The sequence below is a fragment of the Zingiber officinale genome, chromosome 4A, assembly GCF_018446385.1.
Source record: "Zingiber officinale cultivar Zhangliang chromosome 4A, Zo_v1.1, whole genome shotgun sequence".
Classification (NCBI taxonomy): Eukaryota; Viridiplantae; Streptophyta; class Magnoliopsida; order Zingiberales; family Zingiberaceae; genus Zingiber; species Zingiber officinale.
Window position 1 is genome coordinate 141,519,467 of NC_055992.1, and position 20,166 is coordinate 141,539,632.

Here is a 20,166-nt window from a genome sequence, read left to right on the forward strand (position 1 = left end):
TTAGAATGCGTACCTCCGGCGAAGGATGAGGGCCTTTATATAGGGCAGCGAAGAAGCGAGTGCACACATGTCGAGGTGTACACGTGTCCGTAGTCCATACCCCAGTGAGGGCTTGTCAGTGAGCTTACCTGACCCATACTGCTACAGTCCAAGCATGTCCTCGATGGGACAGCGGAACCCCCTGTCGCATGATTTGGAGTATGACCATATCACGAAGCATGCCAGCTGTCAGAAGATGTCCCTTGTCTTTTTCCCCGTACTCCTGCCGGGAGTCCGACTGGCCCACCTCCACCTTCCGTCCGACCGGTCATATATGATGGTCCACTCGGGAAATTATCGGTAATGTGTTTTGTGACGACTGTTAGCAGTATGCTTCATGTCTTCTGCCGAGCGTGCCGTCCGCTCGGCCCTACGATCTTGCTCAATGAGCGCCGGAACCCCAACTTCCATAGGGGTGCCTTTTGCCATCGGCTAAACACCGGGCGGCCGCCCGGTCGGTCAGAACCCTTTCTCCGGTCGGCCTATTTGGTCCTACCTTCTTCGATGGACCGCCTGGCCCTTTGACTTCCACGTGGCGTTGACCCCTTACAACGAGGGCCCCCTGTTCTTATCGCCGGATCAACCGGAGAACCCCATGGAGAAGCACTAGGGCGTATAAATCCCCGATCTAAAAGCTCCTGTAGTTGAACCTTCAGTTCGTTCAACTCTTTTGGTACCATATGATAAGGAGCTTTCGATCTCGGTGAGGTTCCCGGAATCAACTCAATAGCAAACTCCACTTGTCTTCTGGGAGGCAAACCTGGTAGCTCCTTTGGAAATACATTCGGATACTCTCGGACTACTGAAATGTCGAAGAGTTGAGAACTACTACCGTCTTCAGTATGAATCAAAGATAATAGAAAGCCCTGACAGCCATGTGACATCAGCTTCTGAGCTTGAATCGCCGAAATGATCGATATGCTGTCGTCTCTGATGCTAGTGAAATCCCACGAGGGTTGGTTCAGAGGTCGGAATGTGACCACCCTCATCTGGCATTCAACAGTGACATGATATGCTGACAAACAGTCCATGCCAAGAATAATATCAAAGTTGACCATTTCCAATACTAAAAGATCTACCGCAAGTATCATGTTGCCAAAATCTAACGGGCAACCTCTGACCTCCTGAGTGACATCCGAGGTATCACTGGACGGTAGAGAGACAGTCAGTCACTGTGGTCTGAAAGTGGGTAATTTACCAATCTGCTGCATAAAGGTACGAGATATAAAAGAATGCGAGCTACCTATATCTATCAGCATATCAACAAATAAGGCATAAATAGAAATCGTACTGTGGAAAACGGATCTGTCGGACCGCTGCGCATCCTCTCTGGTCACCGCATGAATACGTCTAGTCTATGGCGGTGGAGGAGGTGGTAGTGCTACCAAAGGCTATTGCGCTTGAGTCTGAGCCTGCCACTGTGATGGTGCCGGGTACTGAGCCAGAGACTGATAGGTAGGATGAGACTGATACTGGACCGGCGGCTGGGGCGATGACTGATACTAAACCAGTGGCTTGGGCTGCAGCTAATACTACCCCTGAGTCAGATACTGTGGTCCCAGAACAAAGCTCTGTGGTACTATGAGAGTACTGAGGTACTCCTGTTCGAGCATGCCAAATGCAGCTGTTGCAGGAGGAGCTGTCCTTTGTTGATGATGTGAGGATTGGGCTCTGTGCCCTCCTCGCTGAGTCCCTGTCTAAATGAGCTGAACTCCATGACTAGAAACTCCGGAAGCAATATGCTGAGCCTTCAGCGAACAATTTCGGCTCATGTGCTCAGACAGTTTGCAATAATAGCAAACTGACTGCCCCAAGGTGCAGGCTGATGTGGTGTGCTCTCTGGACCCACACCGGGCGTAGTGGATGTCACTGGCGGTTTGTTTTTGGGTCTGCTGAAGAGGCCAGAAACATTCTGATGAAGACCGCCTTGACTTCTGTGGCTAACCAGAAACTCCAGAAGTACCCTGACCTGGCCGACTGCGACCACTCTGCTGCTGTGTAGCTTGTGGCTGCTGGATCTGTCCAGATGTCTGACTCGTTTGCTTCCTTTTCTTTTCCATATACGCTCTCTGGTGAGCTGACTCTATCATCAGGGCTCGATCCAGTGTCTCTATGTAAGATGCGTTCCCAAAATCGGCAAGCTTTACTTGCAGATGTCCATCTAGAACTTGAATAAACTGCTGCATAAGAGAACTGTCCTCAGTAACCAGTTCTGGACAAAATCTGGCAAATTAGTTAAACTCGGCATTGTACTCTGTCACCGAGCGGTTGTTCTATCGCAGACTTAGAAAATCCTGACGGCGAGTCCTCTGATATGCCCGTGAGAAGTAGCGGCTCTCAAAAGCCTATCTGAATCTGGCCCAGGTAATGTTCTGCTCACTTATGATGGAACGCTGCGTAACCCACTAGGTGTCGGCCTCATCCGGTAGATGGAAAGCAGCCAGCTCTGCTTTCTCCCACTCGGAGCAAGCTATGTAGAAGAAGGTCCACTCCATGGTCTCTATCTAGGACTAGGCCACGCTCGGATCAAGCTCTCCTCGGAAGAGTGTGAATCGACTCTTCATCGACTTTGCCAACGCTGGAATCCGGGCTTGTGCTGCGACAATATCAGTGAGGTGTGTAGGGACGGCTGCAGGAACTGGTGGAATCACTGGAGCTGGTGCTACAGGTGGTACCGCTGGATAGACCGGGGGAGGTACTCCTGGTGCTACTGCATAAACTGGGGCATATACCACTGGTGGTACTGCAGGGTCGAGATGGGTGGCCGTGGCTGGAGGTACGGTAGGTGGTGGTACCGGAAATGGAGCAACCGGTACCACTGGTGCGGGTGTTGGGTACACTGTAGGTACTGGGGCACAAGTGCCTGGTACACCGTAGGCTCGACCGGAGCAGGTGTTGGGTATGCCAGTTGTACCCCTGGTGGTACCATAAATACGGTAGGGGTGGGTACAACGGGTGCAGCCGAGGTAGGTACCTCTAAAGGAGCCATCAGGGTCTGAGAGCCCATGTCACGCCCCAGAGGAGTCCCTACCGAAAAATTTAGGCAACATCTCCCCTGTACCGGTGACAATTTGAGGCATATATACATACAAAATACATCAGCCACATACGACTGGAATATACACACAATAGAAACAACATAACCACGTAATTTAATATACTCAGCCTACCCGGCTGGACAACAATGAAATAAACACACAACCACGTAGTATAATAACAACCCACACGGCTGTAAGTAAACGCAGCGGAAAACACAAAATAATACGAACGTAAGATCAACAACGACACTAACAAAAATACCTACAATCACCAGACTTGACTCCAAAATTCACATCTACTTATTGAAAAGCAAAATACATAAAATCAACATACCACCCAAACAATAACAAAACCAAAAAGAAAACTATCCTCGAGTGTGACGCGGGACTGGCAGTCGGGACTCTCCAAGCTGTTGGAACCCCAAGGTTGTTTTGGTGTAATCAACAAGTTAAGTTAGGTGCTGTGTCTTTCTAACCTTGTGTCTAAGTGTGCAGGAGCTTAGGAGCACAAATAATCGAGTGGAAGACGCAGCTAGCGAGAAGGACGGCATGCAGTGCGTCCGAGAGACGAGGCGCTGTGGAAGAGTACACCGGCGGACGAGAAGGAAGCGTGCAGTGGTTCCGAGGGACGGCGGACGTGAAGGAAACACGCGGTAATTCCGAGAGACGAGAAGCCAGAGCGGAAGCCCACTCGAGAAGACCGGAAGTTAGGTTCGGGTGAGCCCTTTTCCGGATGTCCGAGATCACCCAAGCAAGCGGATCCGGAGTTGAAGACCCGGACCGAGGCGACCAGAGCCGGAGCAGAGGACCCAGACCAAAAAGTCAAGTAGAGTTGACTTTTGGGTCCGGGGCGCCCGGAATGTACCGGGGCGCCCGGACCCCTCCGGGGCGCCCGGAACGTACCGGGGCGCCCAGAGTTGAGTTTTTCATAGATCAAGTCAAAACTCAATCTGAACGTTGGGGGACAAAATTTTATCCCTCCAAGGCACCTGGAACCCCCAGGGTGCCCCGACCAAGGCTATAAATATAGCCTTGGTCCAGAAGCTTTTCAACAACTCAGAGCAATTCATTTCCAACGCTTGTACACTTCAGTTTTAGATTAGCTTCCTTGTTTTACGCTTTCACTGCTGTAAGAGGCTTCTCCGTCCGAAGGAGATACTAGTGCGACATTTCTTGGATTAACAACCTCCTTGGTTGTAACCAAGTCAAATCCGGTGCCTCATCTTTCTGATTTACTTTCTGCTTACTTTAATTTACAAGTGTTAGTTTAAGAGTTCGAGAAGGGTGTTTTTGTTTTTCAGGGCTATTCAACCCCCCCCCCCCCCCCCTCCTTCTAGCCGGCTACAATGGTCCTACAAATGGTATCAGAGCCAATGCACTTCAGGAGGACTAGCCGCCGAACGAAGCAACGAGATGGTCGGACCAAGCATCCACCCACCGAAATTCGAAGGGGATTTCACCACTTGGAAAAAGCTGAAGCAGGTATTCTTTACCACCGATTTTAAATTAATGCTTACAATAGAATTTGGTTTTACAGCACCGGAAGGTAAGGAGAAAAACAATTGGACGAAAAAGGAGCAGGCCGACTTCGTGGCGAACGGCAAAGCAGAATACCATCTGCTAAGTGTTCTTCCGCCTCAAGAAGTCAACAGGATCAGGAACTACGACTCGACAAAGGAACTTTGGGAGAAGTTCCTTGAGCTGCACGAAGGGATGTCCAAAGACAAGCTCGTCAGAAGAGATCTACTTTGCAATCAGCTCACTAGCCTGTGACTTGGGGAAGACGAGACGGTTGCGCACCTGCACTCGAGAATCAAGGAGATCATCACCGGACTCTCGAATTTCGGAGAAAAGGTAAGTAATCGAGATTCGCTAAGGTACGCTTTAAATTCCTTTCCTAGAAATACCAAATAGGCATCATTAGTAGATGCTTTTTACATTTCTAAAGATTTAGAAAAGATTTTGTTAGAAGAATTTTTCTCGACTTTTGAAGTGCATGAATCAAGATGTGTAGGTTCGAAGGAGCCCAAGAACAACATCGCCCTCAAAGCTTCGAGAGACGAACCTGAGTCGGAATCTTCTCTCGATGACGAGGAAATGGTAATGATGGTAAGAAGATTCAAGAAACTTTGTAAATCTAGATCTACTAACCATCCGCAAGGGAAAAAGAAAAGGATGATTCGCTGCTACCACTGCGATGAAGAAGGGCACATCAAGGACAACTGCCCCAAGCTGAAGAACAAGGACAAGGAGAAGGGTAAGAAGCCTATCCAAAAGCGAAAGGCCCTAAAGGCGATGTGGGACGATACGTCGTCGGAGTCGAGGCATTCTCCGGACTTGCTCTAATGGCAAGTCATCAAGACGATGACTGCGATTCAAGCTCTTCTGAAATGAGCATCGAGAGCATCGATGAAGGGGGAGCCACGTCGGAAGAAAGCAACAGTTCAGGGGGAGAAATGGACAACGAGATCGATAAGGTAAGTGAGGTATGATCACTTCCTCCCGATAAACTCTTTAAATTTGTTAAACTATTAACAAAAGACTGTTGCAAATTAGAAAAGGAGATTAAAAAATTAAGAATAATTTTGGCTAAATCTTGTCCCTTAGAAGGATTAGACAAATCAAAATTAGAAAATGAGAAATTGAAATCAGAAAATAAAGATCTGAAAATTCAAGTAGATAATTTGAAAAACCATGCATGCTCATCTAATTTTAGAAAATTTAAAAATTTAAATTGGTATTATAGATATCACCAGGGACAAATTAAGAATATTTTAAGAAAATATGTACCTAAGAAATATTTAGTTAATCCAGTAGGCTGGAACCTATATTGGGTTCCTAAATCTTGCTTAGTCTAAATTTTAAATGAAATTAATGTTTTCAGTGAGAAAATTAAACAGTGCATTTCTCTATGAGGCTTTGTCTAAGGAAGTGGTTGTTGCTCCAATAACCAAGAAGGCCTAGTGCCTCGCTACGACTTGGAAGCCAAAATATTGAAATAAATGTTTAATTAACTTTCGATCAAAGCATTAAAATTAGAATTAATTAATGCTTTTAAAGTTTTTCAAACATTTTTTTCAAAATATTTTTATACTTAGAAAAATACTTTTACATGAAATTTTTACTTAGAAAAATCTTAGGTTAGGATTTTTTTTTCAAAAATAATTTTTGCAAAGACTTAAAAAAATGTTTTTGCAAAGCTGTCTAAGTTAGAATTTTTTTTTTTTTTATCATTTCACTTATAATATTTTCTTAAAATTTTACTTAAATTTTTTTTTCAGAGACTGTTTATTGTAAAATTTTTAAGGATCTCAAATTTTCTGACGTTTTTACCCTTAGATTTTTTCTTATAACCCCATTTTTATGCGATCAAAGGGGGAGAAGGAAAAGTATAAGTCTTAGGGGAGGTAGACCAAAATTTAACTTGTTTTATTTTTGCACTTAATTGCAAACTTAGTTAAGTTTATTTTATGTCTATTTTTACCCTAACTTAACTTGGGTTACTCACATCAAAAAGGGGGAGATTGTTGGAACCCCAAGGTTGTTTTGGTGTGATTAACAAGTTAAGTTAGGTCCTGTGTGTTTCTAACCTTATGTCTAAGTGTGCAGGAGCTTAGGAGCACAGGTAGTCGAGTGGAAGACGTAACTAGCGAGAAGGACGGCACGCGGTGCGTCCGAGGGACGAGGCGCTGCGGAAGAGTACACCGGCGGACGAGAAGGAAGCGTGCGGTGGTTCTGAGGGACAAAAGCTGGAGCGGAAGACTGTTCGAGGAGCAAGAGACGCAGCTAGCAAGAAGGATGGCACGCGGTGCGTCCGTGGGACGAAGACTGCGGATGAGTACACCGGCGGACGAGAAGGAAACACGCAACAATTCCGAGGGACGAGAAGCCGGAGCGGAAGCCCACTCGAGAAGACCAAAAGTTGGGTTCGAGTGAGCCCTTTTCCGGATGTCTGAGATCACCCAAGCAAGTGGATCTGGAGTTGAAGACCCAGACCGAGGCGACCAGAGCCGGAGCAGAGGACCGTCCGGGGCGCCCGGAACGTACCGGGGGGCCCAGAACGTACCGGGACGCCCGGAGTTGACTTTTTCACAGATCGAGTCAAAACTAGATCTGAATGTTGGGGGATAAAATTTTATCCCCCAGGGCGCTTGGAACCCTCAGGGCACCCCGACCAAAGTTATAAATATAGCCTTGGTCCTGAAGCTTTTCAACAACTCAGAGCAATTCATTTCCAACGCTTGTACACTTCAGTTTTAGATTAGCTTCCTTGTTTTACGCTTTCACTGCTGTAAGAGGCTTCTCCGTCCGAAGGAGATACTAGTGCGACATTTCTTGGATTAACAACCTCCTTGGTTGTAACCAAGTCAAATACGGTGCCTCATCTTTTTGATTTACTTTATGCTTACTTTAATTTACAAGTGTTAGTTTAAGAGTTCGAGAAGGGTGTTTTTATTTTTTATTTTTCAGGGCTATTCAACCCCTCTTCTAGCCGGCCGCAACGGTCCTACACAAGCATCGAAGACTCATCTACCTATTACCTGGTGAAAGAAAAATCATTTTTGTGGGGTGGTGAGTATTGGAACTCAGCGGATATAGGAAAGATAGTGCATGAACATAACATACAAATAGAGAATGCCAACAATATCCAGTCTAATAAAAGGAATAGCAGATACTAAAACAAAACCATAATAAATGCTCATACCTGAAACCATATCCTAGGCTAGTAATAGAATGTTAGAAACTAATCTGCTACAGTACTGCTCATAACTACAGAGGAAATATGTAAGGTATATATACAAACTTCCAATAAGTAAACCAAAGACTAAACACCTACAACGAGGGTATATCTCAACATAAGCAAGCATAGCAGCATAAGTGAGCAACAGCAGTAAGTAAGCAATAACAACATATGTAAACAGCAGCAACCAAAGCAAGTATAATAACAGCGTATACACGGATGGTCACTCCCGCTCACCCCTCTGCACCATGACCCCTGTATAGTCGACAGGTCGGGTCAGTGATAGACTGTACACCACTCCAGCTACCACTCTCTCGAGTGGCCGAGGGGACAGTTGCATAGTAGCTAACTAGCTACATCTGCGACAGTGGTCCCTGTTGCTCGCAACTCCAGTTATCACTACCTATGAGTGACCGAGTGGAAGCACGACAGGACAAGCAGCATTAACTCCAGCTACCACTCTCTCAAGTGGCCGAGGATGCGGCCCTGGTCAACGACTCTCTCGACCGTAAGGGAGAATTGGTCGTTGACATGCATGCTATGATATAATGCGCCGAATACAACAGTCATCATACAAATATAAGCAGAAATTAGGTATGCTACATGAAGCCAGCATGCTTAATACGGTACATAAACAAACAACAGTCATCATACCAATATAAGTAAAAATTAGGTATGCTACATGAAGTCAACATGATCAATATAGTACATAAATAAACAATAGTCAAAACATACAAACATGGTATCTAGTTCTGCTTTTTTCATGGACAACAACAAGAGACTGTATAGATATGGAAACGAGTTTCTCAAAGATCGAGTGGAAGTATCAAGCGCGGGAAAAATAAGAGTGGAGTCAAGGTAAAACAGTCCTTATCCAAAAATAGCTCATGCATCAAGTTCAAAGAACTAAAGAGACAAAATAAGAAGTACCCCCCTTTATACGTAGATCGAGCTAAATAATCCCCACGCCGAAGTGCTCGTTTCAAAACAACGCCCTGCAAATCATATATTATACAATTAAGCTAATCTCATAAGCAGCAACAAACTAAACTCAACCCCAACTTAATTAGGGGAAAACCCTAATCGAACTATGAATGAATCTTGATTCACCCAAATCCAATGGTTAGATTAGATTTAACCCAACATTATCAACTCTTAAATTAATTCATTTAGCAATCCATTTACTAAGCATCACAAACCCAACCACAAGAGGCTAAAAATTAAATCCCTATCAACAACAGATTAATAAATCTCTAACCTAATAAAGAAATCTAAATCAATCCCAAGCTAGCCTCAAGCACAAATTAATCCACCTAATGATCCAAATCTAATTAGATGATAAGTTATCTTTAATCCACCAATCAACTCCTTATTTCTTATAATCCAAGAAACCGTTGAACTGAACAATTCATCTAACATACAAATGAATTTACCAAGCTATTCAAAATTAACCAAACCTAATGATCACCACTTTCCCTTCCATATTTCAGATTCTTACATGCATGAAAAAAACCCTAAACAAGAATCTAGCATTCAAAATCCATAACCTATAGATTGTATTACCTCTACGGCTCATAGCTTGGCTCCTTCTCCAATAATGGTAAATCTGCCCATCATCCCTCATCACCTCAACGATCACCAGTCTACCATGGTCGTCAAAAATTCAGATAGCATTGCCGCAACTAGGGATCTGCAATCCAGATCGTGCTGAACTGGTGACAACCTGTGGTAGCGGTCGAACATGAATGGTAACAGGAACAAACGACACATCATACCTTCTTATGGCCGGAAGAGCAGTGATCGTCGGCTACGCCTTGGCTGGTGCCAGCAATCAACAGCGTCACGACGTCTTGCGACAGAGAGGAGGAAGGAGGCACTGCTCTCTGGTGGAAGAGGTGTCGCTTGGATCCGTACATGAGAGGGAAAGCTAGCCCTAGCCCCTGGTGTCGATCCTTTTCCCCGGTGACAACAATGCCCGACGACAGCTGCCTCTATGGTGATCGATCGGGAGGAGTGACAATGAGGCAAGGCAAGGAATCAGGATTGAGGGGATGGCGAAGAAGCTCAGTCGGCGGCGGCTCACAAGGCACCAACACGATCTACTTGTGGAGTCGGGCGGTGGATCAGAACTAGGGCACGACCGAATGGGGGACTCAGATGCTCGGCCTCCGGCGAGCTCCTGGTGTCCTCGACTAGGAGAGGGGAGGTCCGGTGGAGAGGGCGGAGGTGGGGCGGTCGGAACCGAGAGAGAAGAAGGGAGAGGCGGCGTCGGGCTGTCCGCGCGCGAGAGAGTTGAAGAAGAGGGGAATCGGGTGTCGGCATGGGTTTTAGGGCACAGAGGGAAATAAAAGAAAGGAAAAGGAATAAAATTTTTAAACATTTCCTCGTTTAAATAGGGTAGATTAAATAGGCATTTCCGTAGCCCAATAATTAATCCCCTTAACCTACATCATACGAGCTCCGATTAAATCTCAAAAAATTTCTAAATATTTTTAAAAATTTCAATAAGATTATTCGCCCATTAACCTTATTATTTAATTATTGTTTGGGTGTCGTACTTTACAGCTCGACGCACCCGCAGTATCTTGAATCTATCCTTGACTGACAGGCTCAAACCTAGTAGGGATCTCTGGCGAGTCCGTTGCAGAGATTCCAAAGTCCTCTTACGTGGCCGTCCAACACCACGTCTCGCAGCTACTCGTGTAGATCTCCTCATATCTGTTAAGTTATAACACAAATATCACTACAAGTATAAAAATTATAAAATTATCTTTATACCTATTTGCCGTCTGGAGATGTTCCGTCGCTGTCCAGTTCCCATTTTACCTCAAAATTTCGGACAAGAAAATCGATGGAAACCGTAAAAATTCGAAAATAAATACCCAAGTTAACTAGCAAACTTGGGCTAACCCAAAAATCTAGAACACCAAAAGCAGGTATCACAACCCGCTTTGATACCAATAAATTGATATCAGATTAAATCTAGAAAATCCGTAACACGAAAAACAAACAAGTATCACCAACTTGGCTCTGATACCAAATAAATTGGTATCAGATTATTTCGAAAATCCAACACAAAACTCGACTCGGCACAATAAAATACGAAAACCAAGTATCTCAAACCTGGCTCTGATACCAAATAAATTGTCACGCCCCGGGGGAGTCCCTGCCAAAAGAAATTTCGAGAGCATCTCCCCTGTAAGGGTGACAATCTGAAACTTTCTACATCCATCTAAATACCTCGACCAACACAGCCGAAACAATATATATATAAAAACAAGCAATCACCACGCAGTTTAATAGTAAAACTAAACAAATGCAACGATAAGAAAACCAAGTCAAAAATCCTACTCAACTACACGCATAAAGATCAAAATCGATATCCTACTCCACTACACCCATAAAACACAAATCACAATGAACTCACCTCTTCTGCCATCCGGGCATGCATGTAGCAAAAACACATTCAAATAAAACTCATCGACAATAAAGTTAACACAATATCCAAGTGTCAAAGCTAGAACAAGTCTAAAAAGTACAATAAGAAACCAAAAGATAAAACACATCCTCGCGATCTACAGGGGACTAGCGACTGGAACTCTCCGGACAACCTTAACCTGAAATATAATAATAACCATGGGGTGAGTCAATTCCTCAGCGGGTAATATTGACATGCATAGTAAAAAAATAACAACTAGCACTAATCATACGTACAGTCTACTGATATAAGAATGATAAATGCAACTGAAATATATAGGAGAAAACTATACTAACTAGGACCTAGTGTATGGATAATCAACCGAGAGGTATAGGAATCCTGCATGCATGTCAAATAAATGCATCCATCGAATATGCATCATACAAGTGCAGCAAACACAAGCAATAAATGCATCAATGCGTATGATGCCAATGACATGTCCTGGTCACCCCTACTCTCCAGTCAGCCGTCTCACACACGATGGTGAGACCGAGTGGGTAGGGCTGTGACAACCGTGCACTCTGCCATCACTGCTCCTGATGAGTGACCGAGTGGACGGGATGCTGTCGGAGTATACCTATCCTCCTACCCCAAATCATAAGTGGGGGAGCTCAATGCTCTCATCTCCTTGAGCAAGTCCAGAGGAGGGATCCCTGTCCTACTACAACGCTGCATCACACTACTCATGAGTGGGCCAACCGAGCCCTTGACAGAGCAACCTGCTGTAACACACCCTGCCTGATAAGAACTACTTACCCATGAGTGGTTGTGTGTGCAGATCCATGTAATTGGTGATGTTCTCAACAATAATGGAGTCGACTATCGCGCATCATGCAATCATGCGAGATGATGCATGACACTAAGCATGACAATATCCTGAACCTATCCATATATATAAAATGTGTAGCCTAGCATAAATGGATCAAATCTGAAGATCTAAGGTACATAGGTAAGGTATGATAAAAACCTAGTCCGGTATATCAAAATGCATGGTATGTCATTACCTCTATGATCATAAGTAATCTGAAGGGTATAAACATGAACGCTAAACAGGTAACAATGAAAGCATGCTCAGGTAATAGATAATGACATACCGATGCAGATATAAAAATAACTATTACTCTTTGTTAAAATCTACTATGCATATCAAATGACCATATCAAAAGATAAGTCAATGTACCCACCTCCAATAGAAAGGTCCAATCCGGTAATCGAGATACTCGTCTCGCGTCAAAGTCCTGTACCAATTAATGTGTATATTTTATTTAGCTAAATCTAAATAAGTAGCTAAATAAAATCTCTAACACTAAATTTGGGCAAAACCCTAATCAACACATAAACAACTAAGGAAGAATTTTCTTCCGACATCAAACCAAGTCTACACACTTACCCTAATCTGAAACCTCAGTCGGTGATCCACAGCCAGAGACAACTTGCTGCCAGTAAACCTGACCAAAGCGAGGTAAATGGTGCTACCCTCTAAATCAAATACCCTTCAACACCAAACACCACTGATCTTTAGGTTCTGTCTGTATCGCGAACACCTGCATTTTAGTGTCCAGATCAGAATGAACTCAAGAATCATCACAGCCAACAACCACCTAATCCTATAACAATCTGTGCACCTTACCTACTCGATATTCCCTCTGTTGGCGATTGGTGGCGAAGATGGAAGACCCGATGGTGAGGTCTAGGGCATGGGTGAAGCAACTAGGGCTTGGATCTTTGCCTCTGGTTGAAAGCCCACTCGTGCAAGGGTGGCGGTGGACCAAGTCTAGGGCACAGGAGCGCTGCTGCTTGGCACGAGGAGAAAGGGAAGCTTCGGCCGGCACCCAGGGACCAGACCTAGGGTTCGACTGGCAGATCGACTCCCTGCGGCATCAGCGTCGAGGAAAAGAGAAGAAAGGCGGAGGCTCGGCACAGAACCTCTCCTTGGTCGAAGGTGACTTCGAGGGAGGAAGAAACTTGGCCGGCGGTAAGAAGAGAGGAGATGGGTCGGTGACAGGATCTTAGGGTACAGGTGAGGAGCGGCGTGATAGGGAAGAAGAGAAATGGAGAAGAAGAAGAATTGTTGGGCACGGTTTTGTACTCTCGGGGGAGAAGGACACCGCCGCGTGCGGTTAGGGCACGACGTTGGGTGGGGAAGAAGACTCGGGCGCGCGGAGGAGGAAAGAAAGAAAAAAATAAGAAAAAGAAAATAATAAGAAAATCAACATTTTCTCGCTTAAATGGGGTAGCCCAAACAGACTTTCTTGGGGCTCAATAGTATCCCCGTAAATGAAGTCATATGGTCTCCGAAAAATTCCCAGATAATTTTTAAAAATTCCGAAAAATTTTCTTATCGTTATCCGCCATTTTTTCGATATTTTACACATTTGGTTCGACCCGAGTGAAGTCCAGATCACCCCGATCTTCGTCCGATTGCTTTCGATTGTGTTTGTCTGCTCTCTATTTTTCTTCTATCTCCAAGTTCCTACAAAACAACATTTAAACACAACAAATCATGTAAACTTAACCCTGTAAGTCTACCTGACCTACCAAACTTACTTCTTACTTAGAGTTTACTCCTCCAAGATTTAACACCCTAAGGGTTATTCCCTTAGATCAAGCCTAACCACTAAGCTTCTTTCTTGGAATTTCTCTAAGACTTCACCACCTAAGGATCACTTTCTTAGGATCAAACCTAACACTATAAGTCTTTTTGATCTACTAGGTTTTTTGTCTGGAGTTCCTCCAAGACTTCACTATCTAAGGCTCACTCCCTTAGGATTTTCCTTTACCAAACATCTAATCACCTTGACCTGATTGAATTTGCCATTTGTTAGACATTCAATCATCCTTGACCTGCTTGAACTTTTTCTTGTCTAACATCTGATTCTCTCTTAATCTACAAGTACTTTTTCTTGTCAAACATCCATTCATCCTTGACTTGCTTCGACTTTTCCTTGCTAATCATCCAGTCAACCTTGGACATGACTAGACTTTACCTTTGCTTGTCATCAATCTACCTTTGACTTGAATAAACTTTGCTCACTTTTAAACATCAAGTTCTGTTTAGATCAACTCTTAGTCAAACTTGACCAGACATAGGTATATTGCATCAAAACTCTGGAGGCTGATTGCACCAACACTCTTGTCATTTAACATAGGAATGAAATTGATATTTCTAATTATATTAGCAAGACTATTGACAGCTGAAAGAAAAGGAAAACAAACATGTAAGATTGAAACAAACGAGAGAGGGGGGGGGTGAATCTTGTTTTAAAACTTTTCTTTTCGGTTTTAAAAACTTATCGGAAAACTAAGTATGCAACGAAAAAGTTAAGTAAGAAAAACACAGCTGAAAATAAATACGCGTTTAGTTTTACTTGGTTCAAAGTGTTAGTTAGAGCCCTAGAGCCAATCATTTGATGATTGTATGGACTCATTGTATCATATTCTTGTATATTAATAAAGACATTTGTTTGGTTATTATACTTATTTATATTAGTGCCAAATAGACTAAGTATAATAGTGTCCTTGAGTAGAAGGTTCTTACCTATATCAATCGATTGGTTGAATCGATAGTGAGATGATATAGGGAACACTACTCTAAATCATTCCTAGTCGAGTATTAACATTCAGGGACAATGTTAATACAATAAGACTAGCATGTAGGTCAGCTCGATGACTTGATCTCACAAGTCATGGATATAGAGATATCAAGCTGACACATGGGTATGCATTAGAGAATGTATACTGAATGACCCGCCATGAGAAAGTATCATGGATCGTTATATGAGTGTCATATACTTTCTCATGTGGCTATTAGTATGACTATTAGTCCTTTGACCTGAAGTCACCATGGATCCCTACATAAGGAGTTATGTACTTTGGTTTCGTCAAACGTCACCCGTAACAGGGTGGACTATAAAGGCGATTACTGGGTATGTAACAAATTATGCAGAGGGATGTGAGTGATGTAGATGAGATCTATCCCTCCCATATGACGGGAGCGACATCAATATTCTTGATAGAGTTAGACCACGAAGTGCATGACCATGCCCAAATGAGTCAACATGAGATGTTGAGCTCATTTGATCGAGTGAGTCTACTTGGAGTTCAAGATTTAGATTGATTAGAGGATGACACGGTCTATGCCTCATATTGATCAATCTAGATGTCTAGGATAGAAGGACAATGTCACATATTGTGAGGAGTCACAATTAGTAGTCACAAGGTGATGTCGGATCTCGACATTCTTGTAACTTGGGTAGTAATGATGTGTTGCTAGATACCGCTCATTACTTATGCTCCTAAATGAGTTTAGGGCATTGCCAACGTTACAAGAACCTATAGGGTCACACACTTAGGACAATTAGATGGAGATTAGGTTTATATGATGAACCAAGAGGATTAGATTCATTTGATGAATCAAATTGGATTAAGAGTAATCCTAATTGGGCTAACTTGAGTTCGACTCAAGTTGATTCATGTGTTCAATGAGTCTAATTTAGATTTTGACTCATTGAATCAATTTAATTAAATGAATTAGATTCATTATATTAAGTTGGCTTGAATCAAATGGTTAGATTAGATCAACCATGGAAGAGATTGGGTCAAGTTTGACTTGACTGAAGAAGGAAGACCAAAGGTTAATTTTGACTTGACCTTTTGCCACCTCATTGGTGAGTTGGCATTAGGTGGACCAATGATGATACTCCACATCATCATGGGTGCCACCTCATGGAAGTTACAAAGCCATTTTCTTTAATGGTTTCATATTAATTGCAATTAATGCAATTAATTTGGGAGTTTTTCACCATTTGAGAGTGGCCGACCACTTTGTGTTCGAGTGTGATTTCAATTTTCATTGAAGTGGTGTATCTTCTTCTTCTTCCTCTTGAAGCTCTTCCTCTCCCTCTCCTCCTTGCCTTGGCCGAATCTTACCAAGGTGCTAGCACACCTTTGTGTAAGGTTTTCTCCACCTACGTGTCCATGTGGATACTTCTAGAGGACCGACGCTTGACGGTCTAGAGATTCGGCAACTCCTTGGACGAGCGGGAACGCGAAAGGCACGCAACAAGGGTAAAGTTCTTAACATGTAGATCTAGGAGTAGATCTAAAAGGTTTTTCAAACTCGTACTCGTATTTATCGTTCGGTTTTCCTTGCACGGATCCGTTGGCCTTGGGTGATTCGGGGTTTCAGCGACGCGAAAAGTGGTTTTCGCGGCCCGAAAAACCCAACACAAAGTCTTCAAGGACTTTTATTCGAAGGCCCACGATCCCTTGGACCGTATCGATTAGACAATCCACTAAAAAAAGAACCTTGATTACAAATAAAGAAAGTGTAACATGCTACACTTTCTTATATAAGAATAATAGAAATTAACTTTTAAAAATGTTACCAATATTTGTAGTAGTTGAAGATCGTAGTTCGAGGTCTGTGTCACTCTGACTGCAGCAGTTGGGAGTAGTAGAGTCATAGTAGAGCGGTGTCAGAGAGATGATGCAGCAGAAAAAGCTAGAAAGCTTATTCAGAAGTTGTGTTTAAAGAGCTGGTCGAACCCCTCTTTTATACTACATTGGAGGCGCCTTGGTTCATTCGAGACGTCTCCATGAACTATGATCCGATCCCCAGAGTTCGGCATTTATCCTCTTGGAGGCTCCTCCAATCGTTTGAGGGCGCCTCCAACGCTTCAACCCGATGCGTCTCCAATACCCGAGGTGCCTCCAACGTTGAACTTTTATCCTCGTAGCTTATCCTCTCTGGGGAGCCTCCAGCTATCCGAGGTGCTTCTAGTGCTTTACGTAGGGCGCCTCCAATTAGCCGATGCACATCAAGCATTGCTCATCTGAGGCTTATTTTTTCTCTAACTCTATCATACAAAATATGTTAGTTCAAAATAATAAAGAATACCTACAAAATAGAGTTAGCACATATAATAAAATTTATAAATTATATCTTGTCTGACATAGCCAAGATCTAGTCTTAGTCCCAACTTAGACTTTTAAAATGGATCTTAGTTGGTCTAACACCTACAATCCTACTAGGACTCGTCCTTACTGGATCTCTCTCCTCTAGTGATTTACCTTACTATTTACAAAATCACTTGACTTGTCATTTGACCCACTAGGTCTTCATACCAAATTCTCCATCTAAACTTTAGTTAGTTATTAGGTCTACAAATCTAACTAGATTTTCTGTCATATATTAACTAGTCTTCTCTAGACGATAAAATTCAAAAGAGAATAGATGACAACTCATCGAGTGTCTTAGAGACCATAACCCTTTATCTAGACGGATAACCTATCTATTATCCTTATTTTTTATTTTAATTTATCAAAAACTTAAATAAAAATTACTCATAAGATCTCCTCTGTACGTTAAAGAGTCACACCTTTCAGATATATTAAAGTCTAAATACTTAAAATCCGAATTAATTATTTTAATTAAAGTTAATTTAATATGCCCATCTACATATATACATAATTATTTAATATTTAACATCAATGTAAACATCCAACAAAACTAGTCCTAGCATGCTGGATTTTCCATGAATTAATTAATTAAGTCTCTTTTGGTAGCCACTGGATTATTTGAATATATATATTTAAAAAGAAATCAATGTGGTTCGATCAATCAACGGTTTCATATGTTCAGAATTTTCTAACAAAAAGTATATATGAGTGACACAGACGGGCATGATAGCACCATAATTAATCAAGGGGATTAATAATTAATTACAAGCTTTATTAATCTGCTCTTAATTATCGAAGATCTACACAGCAAATTAATGCTTAATTATATCATGCATGCATGATATAATTTTATTTAGCATATGAAAGTAGCCCTTCTTCGATCATATATATATATATATATATATATATATATATATATATATATATATATATATATATATATATATATTATTGCTATATATTATATATATATATATATATATATATATATATATTATTGCTTTTCCCAGACACAATAGTCGTTTCCGGAGGCGACGATGACAAAGCCTGGAGGAATGAGATTCCCCACGCTGTATCTCGACCCGATCTTCGTGATGACTTTTCCGTCCACCATGGCCACGTAAAGGTCAGCCTCGGCGGCCAAGACCCTCACCGCGCTTGCCGGGTAGATTCCGTTCCTCGCCCTGATCGCGCTCAGTCGCCCTATCTCCTTCCCCAACCCCCAGTCGAACATGTGGTCGTAAAACTGCAGCATGCATGACGTGGATAATTAAACAAATTAATTAAGCTTTAATCAGATATTCATTCATTCAATCAATCATCGTTATCTGTACGTCGTATACGAATATATAATTAACTTGGGAATTAGGGTACGTAGAGCTCACGATGGAAGGGATCCCTGGATGAGTGAGGATGTAGGCGTAGCCTTGCATCACTTTGTCGGAAGGGAAAGGCCACAGCTTCTGCGTGGAACCGGTGTCGTGGTTGTCGACGAAAGTGACCGCCTTCTCCGGCCACCACCCGATCATCCCGGGCGGCTTGCCTTGAGGATCGATCATCCTCCACAGCTCCTTCTCCACCGCAGCCTGCAGAATCCCCTTGGTGGTGAAGTCGAATGCCGTCGCGGGGCCGCCCACCTGTCGGACCCAGTCGACCAGCTCCTGCCTGCTCCCGTCCTGGTCGTACGCCGGCTTCCCGTCGCTTTCGGTGGCCAGCGAGCTCCAGATCTCGGCCACCACGAAGCTCGGCTGGGCGCCGTCCACGTAGACCTTGGCCGCGCCGGCCGAGTACCCCCTGGCGAAGTCGAGCCTCCACCCGTCGAAGCCGATCTCGGTCCTCAGCCAAATCAGCCAGTCGGAGAGCTCTCGCTGGACCTGCGGGTTGAGGTGGTCGATGTCGGGCGCCGGCGGGAAGTCGGCGCCCGTGTCGAGGTTGCCGGTGCCGTCCGAGTACTGCGCGTCATCGCGGCAGATCATGTGGGGACCCCAATCCAGGCGGCTGTCGTCCGTGCCCCCTTCGAAGACGCACCATATCCCCCGCCCATCTTTCCTCTCGGCGCACCGGTGGTTGATGACGACGTCGGCGACGCACTCGATGCCTCTCTCGTGAAACGCCCCCACCAGTGCCTTCAGCTCCGCCTGGCTTCCGTATTTCGAAGCCTCCAGGTCGTACAGCCTGCCCGGCATATAACCTTGCTGACTGACGGAATGAGACGGGGGAGGAAGCCAGACGTGGGTGACTCCGGCGTCGGCAATATCGGAAACTTTGCCCCTCAGGAAGTTGTACCAACCTCCCTGCCTATTCCAGGATTCCCAATTGAAACCCTGCAGTACTAGTGCACATGATTTTAATCAAGTCGATCGATCGATGATCTTTTAAATACGTACAGAAACCTAGCTAGCTAGCTACGTATCTATATATGGATTGAGTCGAGGATTGTATGATCCGTACCTGGAAGAGAATCTGAGAGAGAGACATGTCGGGAAGGAGAACAAACAGAAGCAGGAAAAAAGAGACAAAATGGTTCCCCATCTTTGCCTTTAATTAATTTCCTGATGCCTACTTCTGATACATAAAAGACTGGCTGGATGGATGCCTTTATATAGGCGACGCCATTTTGACAAATAGGTGCGCTTGGATTTTGAAATTTTTCAAAAGGCCCGTCATATTTTTATATTTCTTAAAAGGTCTACTCCTTTTGTAGAATATCTTTTTTTTTATTAGCAAATTACAAAAATAAATAATAATAAAAGTATGATGTAAGGATCTATTGCAAACTGAAAGAAGACAAATATGATATATGACAACGTATGGTGCTTGATTAATCCCAGAGTTCTCACAAACAATGTTCAATAATATACCTACTTAATTAGTTGGGTATGCCCTATCTCTTCCGGGTAAACTAAGTA

General features: G+C 43.5%; 1 protein-coding gene across 1 annotated transcript; it reads right to left on the reverse strand.

Moving 5' to 3' along the window:
* Window positions 1-17,962: 17,962 nt before the first annotated feature.
* Window positions 17,963-19,831, reverse strand: LOC121973736 (alpha-amylase isozyme 3A-like). Its single transcript, XM_042525110.1, has 3 exons — window positions 19,709-19,831; window positions 18,643-19,581; window positions 17,963-18,503 (listed from the first exon to the last, which is right to left on the reverse strand). Exons 1-3 carry the CDS (start codon window positions 19,787-19,789, stop codon window positions 18,252-18,254), a joined length of 1,272 nt encoding a protein of 423 aa, XP_042381044.1. The 5' UTR covers window positions 19,790-19,831; the 3' UTR covers window positions 17,963-18,251.
* Between the last annotated feature and the right edge of the window lie 335 nt (window positions 19,832-20,166).